This window comes from Hippopotamus amphibius, chromosome 12 (assembly GCF_030028045.1).
Source record: "Hippopotamus amphibius kiboko isolate mHipAmp2 chromosome 12, mHipAmp2.hap2, whole genome shotgun sequence".
NCBI classification, from domain to species: Eukaryota; Metazoa; Chordata; class Mammalia; order Artiodactyla; family Hippopotamidae; genus Hippopotamus; species Hippopotamus amphibius.
In genome coordinates, this window is record NC_080197.1 from 4212670 (window position 1) to 4224823 (window position 12154).

Genomic DNA, 12154 nt, shown 5'->3' on the forward strand with positions numbered 1-12154 from the left:
AGGGGGAAAAAAAAAGCAAAGGTCGAGAAAACTGGTTTATCCTAACTGGCTGCAGCCTCTGAGCCATTTTTTCGGGTCTGACCTAATCAGGGCACTTAAAGTGTCACCAAAGAATATACTCAATACGTGTGGTCAGCTAAACAGCAGGGCTGTTAGTCTGCTCTCTCCCAAATCGGTCAGCATCTCCAGGCTGCTATGCTCAGGGCCAGGCTGGCTCCAAGGCTCCCTGCCCCCACCCTGAGAAGCTTGTCTTCCACCCTGAGATCAGAGAGGGCAGGCGGGCAAACGAGCGCACCTAAGACAAACACTAAGTATTGGCCTCTTAAGGAGGCCATTTCCCCCCTCCGGTTAGTAATAGGACCCAGTGGAATTCTGAATTCTCTAACCTGCCTGTTCACTTGCTTATTCATTTATTTATTTCTAACTGGCCCTGAAACCATTTTTGCCCCTAATTCAAAACCAGATTTCAGAAAATCAAATTAGATCAACACAAAGCAGATTTGTTCACAACTGGTGCTTTTATTTTATCAACCCTTTAACATTTGGGGGGCTTCTTTGGCATTAAAATCATTGATGCGAGTCAAATTGGGCAACTGGGCTTTTTAATCAACCTGCCAGTGCTGGGAGCAGAAAGGGATGCTAGGACCATCTCTTCAGCTACTTCATTTTTCACGTGAGGAAACTGAGGCAGAGGCGGCTGGGCCTGACCTGAGGCCTCTGGGCAGGGGCAGGGCGAGAAGAGCCTGAGGGCTTAGACCCTGCTGCCCAGCTCTGGGGTGTCATGAATGTGAAACCCTCAGGTTTGACAGGACGAGGAACTCCATTCCTCATTCTGCAACATGGGGATTAAAGACATAATTTGAGAATCTCATTCCCCCTTTGTTGGACAGTTTTTTAAGAGAAGCGCAGCACTTCAGCTGGCATGTGACCTTACTCTGGAAGCTTAATTTGATTCTAGTGATTTGTTGTTGGTTATAGGTCACTTTTCTGTTAATGAAACATACTTTCCCAAACACCAGGTTTTCTGCTCAGATTCCTCTCAATAGCCTCGCTTTCTGTGAAGAGCAGTGATAGTACAGGCGAAGTAAATAAAATCCATGCAGGTGATTAAAAAAAAAAAACCCAACTCTTAACAACATGGACGTTTCAGCTTTCTTCCTCAGTAAACCTATGACAGCTGCTAAAAATGAGGGCTAAAGAGTAAAGGGCTGATAGCAATTCCAGGGGGAGAAAGTTTCTAGTGCGTTAAGGAAACATTATCTTGAAACAATTCCAAACTTTAAGATTCCCAATCCCTGAATTCTGATCAACACAGATTAAGTTTTCTCTGCCAAACCTTAGAAGCAACCTGCACCAGACTGTTGACACCACACAGCATTTGAACACTGCTGCGTGGTTTTCCAACTCAAAAAGTTCAAAGAGCATCTTTGTCCAAGAAAAAGCACACTTCTATTAAACAAATGATTAATATAGCAAAATAAAAAATGTTGAATATTGGAGCCCACAATTTAACTCACTTTATTTAACCCGCTTTACCCTCCTCCCCCTCCTCTTCCTCTTTTTCTCTCCAATCGAAACCTTATAGCCAGCTGGTAATTCACCCCTGTGGTCAACTCGAAGGTCTGCTTTTTTTAAGATAATTTCCTAAATTGCAAGGGCAAGTAAGGCCATTCGTATGCTAACATCCCAGTTGAGCAGGGCGAGACAGAGGGGCTAGTTGGAAGATTAGTGAGTTGGGAGTGCTTGGAAAACTTGCCAGAAATGCCTCTGGAAAAGAAAGGCAGCTGAACACCAGTGCCTCAGGTAGAAGGAGTTTTACGAAGCATTGGTGTAGTGGAATCCCCTCCTGTGGGGCGCGTCCTGGTCACAGGGCTTTGGTATATTCCTCAGTTGTTTAATGCTCCTAATGATGCTTCCCCGCTGGAATCAGGATGGAAGGAGAGGGGTGGGGGAGGGGAGCTGAGGGGGGGAGGGGGTATGTGGGTAGGTTAACAGGTTTTCACAATCGGAGTTTATGGAGAAGTGTCTGAAAGATGGCAAACTGTGTTCCTAGATGGCGGACACCCCCCCTGCCCCCAACAACTACCCTGGCATATTGCTTACAGTTAAGAAAGCCAGCCTCTCCACATGCAGGCTTCTGGTTAAAAAACAGCCTAAGACTGGGGGGGGGGGGCAGGGGTGGGCTAGGCACTGAGGACTTTTTAAAGAAAACTTGTACATTCATCCTGCAGCAAGGCAGCATGGTAATTTCTCAAATGAAGAACCCAGCTCTGCACGAAAACGGGTCCCCCCAGACTCCCCAGCCTGTGAGGACAGCCCCCACACTGAAAAGCACACCAAAAAAGCCAAGTGCACCCCGGCTGCTTTTGCCAATTCACCAGAGACATTTTATTGGGTGAACTCAGGCTGCTAAGACGTTACCAGAGAAAAAAAACAGAACACAATGCCCCGGAAAGCAACACAGCAACGCGGTTTTTACACTAAGTAGAAATGTCAGCCTTGGGGAGCCCCATTTCACTTACGCAGTTGCACCCTTTCAAGCCAAAGACAGGGCACGCCGTACCCTTCTACAAGTCCCCAGCAGCCTCCGGACTTCTGGACACTTCCCCGCTGCCCAGGGAAGCCCCCTTCCCGGTGTTTGCTAGTGAAGACCACAACAGCACCCAACAGCCATTAGTCAGCGCCGCAGCCAAGCATAACTAAGTTTTGGGTCGCTGCGATGCCTTTCCTCAGGAAGAGACCTTGGAAGGAAGACCCTTTAACGTGTGTTCCTTCTGGCCGCAACCTTATCTTAGGAATCTAAGAACCTGACCCGTCTTTTCAAGCCTCAAAACGCTTCACTTTCCCCCCAAATCATTTGAGAGTAGCTCAAACCGGCGCCACAGGAGACGCGCGCGCACCAAGAAAAGATCAATTTCCAAATCGGGGAGGTTTTGTAAATACATTTCACTAACCAGTCTCTTCCCCCAGGATTGGCGAGAAAGGCACACTTTCCGCACCGAAGATGTGTTACCGGATTGCGGCCGTTTTTGTGCTCCGACACCAGGGCAGCTTCGCCTCCAGGTTACAGATTCCAAACTTAGCTCCACCCGAGCTGAAAATGGCCGGTGCGCGCCGCCTCTCTACCCCTCCCCGAGGCTGCCGAAGCCGTCGGCCCCTGCCCCCTCTCGACCGACCGATCGCCCAAGGACTTGCGTCCGATCCAGCACCTTTCCCCAGCTTGGCGGGTGCCGCGCTCTTTGGGGACGCGTTGTAGGGTTCTCTGATGATAGGCGCAACTCCCTCTCCAGCCTGTTCCTTGTTCCACTTTACCTTTACGCTCGCGACCACCTCGCTGACCTCTTAGCCCCTCTCTTACATCCCCAGGCACTTGCGCAAACAGCCCGGGACGTCTCCAGCCAAGCTGCACTCAGCGTCGTCACCAGACCAGCTGCGCCAAAAGGCTGGCGATGTCCCGACGTGACCAAGTCCGCGTCACCAACCCTGGTAACCCGTTGGGCACCTCCCAAGACTCTCGTACCTCCTCTGCCTGCCCTCCAAGCACGGGTGACTCGTGGGGAACCGTCGGCCGGCTCGGAGAGGTCGGCTCTGGGGCTCGCGGGCAGGTGCGCACGCTCTCTGCGGCGGTCTCCAGCCCTGCCAGCGCCCGGAGATGGGCGGTGGCGGCCAGAACTGGCGCACAGCCGCGGGGGGCACTGGCGCCGAGGTTCGGCGGCTCCAAATTGGCAGCCACGCGACCCGGGCTCCATTCTCCGAGTGTCTTAAGCGCCGCGCGCGCGACTTTCCCAGGAGCCGGCAGTTTCTGGAGTTCTCGCGCAATCCCTGCCTGGTTAGTTTTCGCACATTGCAACAGTGTCGCTACAGCGCGGCGGTTCTGCTTTGTGAAAGTTGGCACGAGCACCTCCGAACCACGTTTCTGGCACCCGCCGAGGCCAACTGGTTTGAGACTAGTTTCTCTAGGAGGGAAAAAAGCACGTAAAACAAGTGACTTACCCGTGCCTTCTGGGTGTGCGGCTCGAAACCTGCGGCGCGCCCGGGCTTCAGTCGTGCGTCCTGGACACCAGCTCAGAGACCTCAGGCTGTCTCCAGAGGGGTGCGAGGAGCGCCCCACCGTCCAACAAGCCTTTGGCCACCTGGGCGCCCGCCAGCGCCCTGGGGGAGATTTGGGGAGTTCTTCCCAGCTCGCGCTGTCTCCCCGGCTGGCTAGCTGAGCGCGCTCTCTTCCCGCTTTCCTTCCAACCTGCCTTTCCTTCTCCCTCCTTTCCTCCCGCCGCTCCTGCACCGACCCCTCACTCCCCAGTTTAGCGGCGGGCAACTAACCTGAGTCAAAGAAAACAAGGAGAACCTGGAGCGCGTCCTCCATTAGTGACGCCGGATGGGGATGGGTCCCCTTTTGGAAGGAGACTCCGGGGATGGGTCGCGGCGGGTGGGCTTCTTCGGCTTGCAGCGGCGCTGCTGCTTCTTCTCCTTTGGCTCCTCAGACTCTTCGGGGTCCCTCGGATCCTTGTCCTCGGGCTCGGGCTCCTCCCCTTGTCTGGGGCTCTCAGACTCCTGAGTGCTGGGCTGCGCACGACTCGGGGAGGCGTCGGGGCTCTGCAACCTCAGTGCGTTGAGACGCTCGGTGAGAGATTGGTCGAAGGTGGGGCGCTTGGGCACCACGGGGCCGCGCTCGTCCTCGGGCTCGGTCTCGGGTTCAGTGGTGGGGGCGGTCTCAGGCTCGGTCTCGAAGTCGGTCTCGGACTCGATTTCAGACTCGGTCTCGGTCTCGGATTCGTAGTCGAACTCTTCCTCGTACTCTAGGCACTCGGGGAGGGAGAGCTCGAGATCTGCCACCCCGTGCTCGTGATCAGATTCGGGGGGCTCGGGAAACACCTGGGCGGCGGAGCGGTGGTGGGCGTTAAGGAAGCTCCGGCGCTGGGCAGCCGCGCGCTGCTGGGCGCGGGCGCTGGAGGTGGCGAGGGCGCGGAGGAGCGCGATGGAGCAGGAGAGCCAGAGGAGTGCGGTGGCTGCCCGGCGGCCTATGGGAGGGCACAGATCGTTGTAATTGTGGCGAGCTCGGCGCCCTTGCTGAGCTCGGGATCTACGATCCATCCTCACGCACACTCGGCGAATCCGACCCACCCTCTGGCTCTGCAGAGAGCAGCTCCGAAGCGCATCGGCTGCTAGAGCCGAAAAAGATGCTCCTCGCGAGGTAAGAAGCTGGGTCCGGAGGTCCCAGCCCCACCTCGGCGGGAGGAGAAAAAGAGAAGCACCTACCTTCCTGACCACTCAACTTTCTAAACCTCCGCGCCTCTCTTTGCCTCTCTGGGCAAAAAGAAGGGATGGGAACAGGAGAGAAAAAGTCTGTCTCCTCCCAGGCTCCTCTCTCTAAGTCTTAGACTATGCAGCCTAAGACTCGGGAGAGGTGCCTCCGCTGGTCCTCTCGCCTGGGAGAGGAAAGAGGAGACTGAGGCGAAGGCAGCCGGGGTGGAGAGGTTCTGCAAAGTTGCGCGCCCGGACTTCTGTCGGGCATGTGCAGTAGGAAGGCGGGGGCGGCTCCGCGAGCTGCGCTGCGGCGCAGAGCCTAGTGGGCCGGCAGGTGGCAGGAGGGAACCTTGTTTGAAAGGATTTGGGCGATGCGAGCGGCTGGGGGCCCGGCGGGTGCCAAGGAACGAGCGAGCCACAGGTTAGAGTGCTTGCGCAGCTGGTCATGGGTTCTGCCTGGAGTCCGCACCCCTCCCCGGCTTCTCCAGGGTTATCGATAAGTTGAACAAAGCCCGAAGCAGCTAAAAACCAGACCGCAAAATTGCAGATACTCTGGAGGAATGAGCATCTGTACGTCAGTATTAACGGTCCGGTTTCGGGCGTTTTCCAAGGGCCGAGTAGTTTGAGCATAGAAACCTCAGGCAGTCATTAACCATGAGACCACCTTTGGTAGATCTGTTATAGTGACTGTAATTTGAGAAGTTTCCAATCCTCCCCCCCGCCCCATGTGGTCTCAAGCGACTAATGAATTACCTAATGGATAGATAATCATTTTCCCTAAGAAGGACCCCCACAGACAGACGGGGTGATGGTTTACACGTCCCTAAACCCGTTGGTGGACCACCCTGAGCTCTAGCTGAGGACACGCGCCGAAAGTCTGAGTACCTGGAACCGTGAGTTAAGGGAGACGTTCTGTGCTGGTGTTTAGGAGGCGCACCGATTCTTTGCCCCTGGGGGGCGCTGCAGGGCGGTCAGCGCTCAAGGAAAGTGCCGCGTGCGGCTCGGGGCTCTTCTCATAAACAGGTTTTCAGCAAAGTGCGTTCATTCAGCAAATACTGACTGAGTGCCTGGCACGTGCCAAGCTCTCTTCTAGGTGCTGAAGGTAGAGTAGGAAGAAAAGGAAAAAAAGAAAATCTTACAGTAAGGAAAGGATATTTAGGATTAATCCGCTGTTAATCAGAGCATTAACACTCAGGACTTCCTCCTTACCCACCAACGTTGTTTAACCCGGTGGGCATTCTAGTGAGAAAATTATTGGATCAACTGGAGCATTAGGGCTAGGGGACAGCTGGACACCCTAGATCATGCCATTGAACCCCAAAGGAAATGAGTACATCCCTTTCTCAGCCCTGGAAAATCAAATGAGCTCCATGTCCTCCTGGAGGGAGATCCCTGGAGTGGTCCTTGCTCAGGAAGGATGGTACTCTGGAAGTTGTGGGGTTCCAGATGTAACCTGACTGCTGCTTCCGGGTTGTTAAAATACGGAGCCTCCCCATCCCTTTTGCCCTAGGGACAGGTCCACCGGTGGTATAACTTAGAGCAAAACTCTCTTCCTAGAATCCGTGGAAGTATCAACAAGGCTTTATAGGTGGGGCAGGTGGTTTTTCTTGTCTTTGAGTCACCATGGGGGAAACTTGAAGAGTCCATGAGGTAATTCTGCTTTCCCTTCCAATGTGGTCTACCAGGCGTCCCCTCCTGGTGCTGCTTCCTGGCGCCGAAATGTCCTGCACCCTCGGCATGGTGGGTCTCACCCTCATCCCTTGAGCATCATGCCTGCCTTAGAGCTGTTGAGCCCAGAGTTAAGACCTTAGTGAGACCCTAGCAGCTGTTTTTGACCTGTGGAGGTTTTGTTTCTGCATCTGACTTCTTGGCTGCGTCTACCTTGCATTTTGTGTTCTTAGAGTTGGTTTGTAGCGTTACAATACTGATTGGTCTGATCAGGTGGGATTGATTTGCAAACCTCGTCAAAGGACAAATGTCTGCATTCTTGTGTGCCCTTCTCCTCACCACTTTCCAGAACGACTGAAAGGGTTGTATTATCGCAGGTGTCTGGATGGCTCCAGTCACCTTTCAGATGTTATTATAGGACATGGGTCAGGGCCCTTTGGACCTGTAGATCTCAAATCCTGGTCTCTCAGCCCCAACCTGAGATTTCCAAAGGGTCTGCTCATGGTGGCCCACCTGCGTTCTTTCTTTCAATCACCACAGCCCCCCTGACAGTGAGTGGGACATAAAGACATCTTTCAAGTGGTTCTCAGGGAAAATTGGGGAAAAATCAGGAATATGTGGTTACTGCTGAGTACACTTTCAGTGGAGACAAATCCCAGCTGTCAGCACCGAGGTGGACGATGACCCTTTAGTGGACATGAGAAGTACTTCGTTTTGCAGGAGGAGTGCTTTCTGCCTGTAATGGAGATGGCAGCCCGGAGCCAATCCACTGATGCGGATACACTGGGGTTGCCTGTATTATTAAAAAACGTGCATTACATAATACATACTTTTGGACTACCTTCTGCATTAGTAATGTACTTTCTTTGCAAGATGCATTTTAATCAGCAAATGAACATTTAACACAGCGCTGCCTTTAGAGCCCCAGTCATGTCTAGTTACAGATACATTTCTGGCGGGCATTCGCCGTTGGCTTTGGGGGCAGGAGGCCCGCGCTGAAATACTGCCCTGTCTCACACTCAGTGCTAGGGCCAAGCAAGCGGCTAAGTGCAGAAAGCGCTCTTTCAAATGCGTCATGTGCGTGACTTTAAAAGTGCTTGCTTCCGAGTGAATTTTGAAAAGGAGCACGTGGGTGATGAACGGCCTTGGGTTGTTACCAGGCCAGGGAATGAGGGGCTCTGTCTGTCTGTGGTAAGTAAAATGTGGACATACATCACCTGTGGGGCTCTGCCGGAGGGAGGCTGCTGCACCGGACGCACAGGTAGGCGCCGTTCCCCGTTCACTGCAGCCTTACATGGTCAGGGTCTTACTTGGCTGAATCGTGAAGAATATTGTCTGTAGCCCCTTAAAGGACTGTCCTGTGGAAGAGGCATTAAGATGTATTTTATGTGGCTCGGAAGGGCAAAATGGAACCTGTGGGAGGCAGTTCCAACAGGCAGATTTCAGCTCAGCCCAAGGAAGAATATTCGAACAATTAGAGCTCTGAAATGAAACGGCTGTCAGGAGGTGGTTGGCTCTTTGTCAGAAGCGGCATCAAATCAAAGGACAGATGACCACATATTGGAGATGTTTCCCTGGGACTCCTGAGCTGGGTGGAATTAGAACTCCAGGCTCACTGAGTTCAAGTCAGATTCTGATTCAATGAAAGCAATCTGGAGGCCCCGGGAGAGGGGCTGGGGGCTCTGTTGACAGACATGCTCTTCCGACTTGGCTTCTATTTTAGAAGCATTTGAAGTGCAAGTGGCTCAGTGGCAGGAGGGAATGTCTAGGTGGCAGTTTCAGGACACGAGCAAACAGGTGTTGGTGATGGGGCTGTGGCCAGTGGTGGACCTTTTGTAACCAGGGTAGGGCTCTGTGGCTCTCCGCTCTGCAGCTCTCTTGCTGAAGCAAAGAAATCTGTCATCTGCCCATTAATTATATCGGGCCTCTTTGTCTCCCCTCCCTGAGCTGTCTCGGAAATTAAAAACGAAATTGGCTATTTATCAATCGCCCGTTGAGTCACTTCTGTGACCAAGACACTCTTCCAGGCATCATGGGGAGATGGAGGTGACTGAGAAGTGACCACCTCCTGCCATCTGACAGCACGCATGTCAATGTGAAATGCCCCCAACTATTAACTGGTGGATTGCCAACGGGGGCCAGATTCTAAATCCTCCCCAGATACATAAACCAGGGAGGGAAGCTGCCTGGCAGTGGTTACAATCGAGGGGGAGTTCATCTGGTGGTTTTCAGAAGGGTGGGCTTTTACCTCGTTGGATTTTGAGGTTTTCTCTTCTTTTTTTTTTTTGAAGCCCATTAGAGGAGTGCTTTCAAGCCACCTGGTCCTGTGCGCCTACTGTATGCAAAGCCCTGTTCTGGTCCCTCTGGGGGAGACAGATGACTCACATGAATTCTCAAAGGGCTTGCCAGGCCATTGTCGTGGGTTCCCTTGGCACCAATACATTTTCCAAGATAAGGCACAAGATAAAAGATTGGTCCTGCTCCTCCAGGCAAGTGGGTACGATCACTCTTGAACATATATTTTGGACAGTCATTTGTAAGGACTATTTCTGGAGATGGAGAGCTTTTCAGACTTTCCTTTGGGTAGAAATGAATTCAGGGAGTCTGAAGTGCTCCCCACCGCTGACTGTGGCGATCAATCAGAAAGGCTCGACTCCACTGGGAATCGGGCATTGCCCTCCTTCCCCCCCACCCCGCCCAGAGGTCGGGGTGCAATACGGGAGCGTTTGGCTTGCTTCCCCAGGGCGCCACGTGGCTGTCACTCAGATGGCGCTGCTATCATTGGCTGTCACCAGTAGAAAAGGCCACAAGCCCGGGCTCCTGGTTTTGTGATTTTGGGGGCATGCCATCTAGATCCAGGAGCAAACAATAGGGGGAAATCATCATCTTTTTGACATGGCTGGCTTTTGCCCAGGCCTTTGTTGGGATTACAATGCTCTGCTTGTGCCCTTTGTTTTTCAAGGGAGATAGGATCAGAAGTGAACCGTCCCTGTGCGGAGCTGCTGGGCTTGTCCTTTCAGAAGTGGGCCTTCTTCTCCCTTGACTTTGTGCTCTGGTGAGGTTCTCCCACCAACCCTACATCCACCTGCCTGCCTACCTACCTACGTACCTACTCCTGTCACGGGAGGAGCAATTTCTAGGCTTCTGATCCAACAGAAGGCGGCCCCTCCCCCACGCAGAGTGTAAGCTTGGGTGGACAGGTCCTCCTGGGGCGTGGTGCCTCCCTGTCTCTGCTTTGGCTCTGGCTCTCAGCTCCATGTGATGTGGTCCCTGGTTCACACTGGCCCCTGGCCCGCCTCCTGGCTCTGTCCTGGAGTATTGGGGACTGGGTCCTCTCACGTGCCCTGCGCAGCTTGCCTGGTGCTCTTCCATGGCCAGCACTGGCCACGGCCTAGGGAATGCTGGTGTCAGCCGTGCCCTCGGCCCTGGGCAGCAGCCCCCTCCTGGGGCTGGTGGGCGGCGGTGAAGACGCTGCTGGTGGCAGAGGACCACTCAGCTGTCAGGAATGTCCTCTGGCGCCTGGTTTCGCTTTTGTGCAGCTCGTCCGCTCTCCCACCTTGTCCCCCGGACACTGGCACTGACAGAGAGCCTCAAAGTTGTTTTTCTCTCCTCTGCTAAGGGTCTGACTCACCCCTTCAGGCTTGTTGAGGGAGTGAGGCGGCAGCGGGCCCGAGGGAAAGAGAGTCGCTGGTGTCATGGTTCAGGCTGGCGCTCAGAGCTGTTCTTTCAGCCCAAGCTCTTCAAGACATGATTAGACCAATTTTACATGTCTAGTCACCAAGGCTTCGGCAGATTGGGACCATTTCTATACGTGCGAAGTGAAGTGGAGAACTGAGGCCATTATCTTCAGGCAGATGACGCTGGCTCTGTAATCAGTCTGTCCTGGTAACGGGGGGATCAGCCTCATTCACGTGGCAGTGCTTCAAGTTGAAGAGGATTCTAAGGTATCTGTTTGTTAGGTGCACTCGGCTTTGTTTTTCCCAAAGGCGGTCGGGGAAGGGCCGTCCTGCCCTCACAGGTGTGAGGGGCTGTGGCCCCTGAAGCCGTGGAACCTGTCAGCCAGGCAGGGGCCGGGGGTGCTCTGGGTCAGCTCCCCATCAGCTGGTCCACGGCCGGGTGTGGTCCTGGTGACGGACCTCTGCTTCCTGCTTCCGGCGGAGGCCAGCCCCTGCCCCCTTCCCTCGCACATGAGGGTCCTGAGATGCTGGAGCAGATGATAGACAAGGTCACCTCCAGTAGCAGGCTAATACGGGTCCCAGCAGGGCCCACAGTTAGACAGGAACTGCCCAAGGTTAAAAAAAAGTCACGAAACTGGAAGAATAAAAGAACAGGTCTTCTCAAATCAGACATGAAAACTCATTATTGGCTGGTGATGACTTCTAGACCCTCCCACCTTCATCCTTTTTTTAAATGTTTTTTTTTGGGGGGGGAGGGAGGGGGGCTAAAAATCATTGTAAAATGGGAGTTTTCCCTTTGCTGGTCTAGAAATTCCTTCCTAAAAGAGCCATTACTTTCCTCCCAGCTCTTCTTTCATGAGGGAAGAAGGAAGACCAAGACTTTTGTTTTTCCAAATTGCTGAGGTCTGATTGGTTTGCAGCAAGTGAGGACCTCAAGCCTAATTGTGTGGTTCGGGACCAGCAAGAGGGCTGTGGGGGGCCTTGCTGGGTGCCTGGGGACCCTGGCTGAGAAGCCCGGAAGATCCTCCGGCGCCTGCTGCCAGTGTCTTCCCAAGCCCACCCTCACACTCACAATTAGAAAACAACGTGAATCTAAAGGATTTCCGGTTGTGCTTCGGAGAGCCTAGGAACGAGGAGGTGGGGGCTTAGGGTGACCCTAGGAAAATTCACAGGAATTCGAAACATATTTTTAGATTGTCAAGAAATCTTCATCTTTGCCACTTTGAAATTTTCTGATGTTGCTTAATTAGTTTAAAAACAAAAAACAACAACAAAAAAACTCTAAAACTTCCTGTTCAAAATTGAGACGGGAAGGTTTTGAAAAACATCAATCTGTCCTCAGACTGGAGACATAGTGTGGCTTATGTATTTTTTTTATTGGTGGCGAGTGTATTCCTGCTGTGTTTGTGAAGTTGTGGCCTCTTTCCCCAGAGTTTTAGTTGGTTCACAGCCTTAACGATCATCACTTCATACTACATTTTAAGATCTGCTGGGGCAAGAATCTTCTTACTGCGTGTTATCTCAGAATCCTCTGATGATTTTGCCCATTTATTTTTCTATAGAAT

The 12154-nt window shown here is 53.0% G+C and overlaps 1 protein-coding gene across 1 annotated transcript; it reads right to left on the bottom strand.

Annotated features, from left to right (window-relative positions):
• Positions 1-4326: 4326 nt before the first annotated feature.
• Positions 4327-5091, bottom strand: LOC130832515 (neuroendocrine secretory protein 55). Its single transcript, XM_057700848.1, has one exon. It carries the CDS (start codon positions 5089-5091, stop codon positions 4363-4365), a length of 729 nt encoding a protein of 242 aa, XP_057556831.1. The 3' UTR covers positions 4327-4362.
• Positions 5092-12154: the final 7063 nt, after the last annotated feature.

Bases quoted from the DNA above. Each gene is read 5' to 3' on its own strand.
- LOC130832515 (XM_057700848.1), bottom strand. From the start codon at position 5,091: ATGGATCGTAGATCCCGAGCTCAGCAAGGGCGCCGAGCTCGCCACAAT.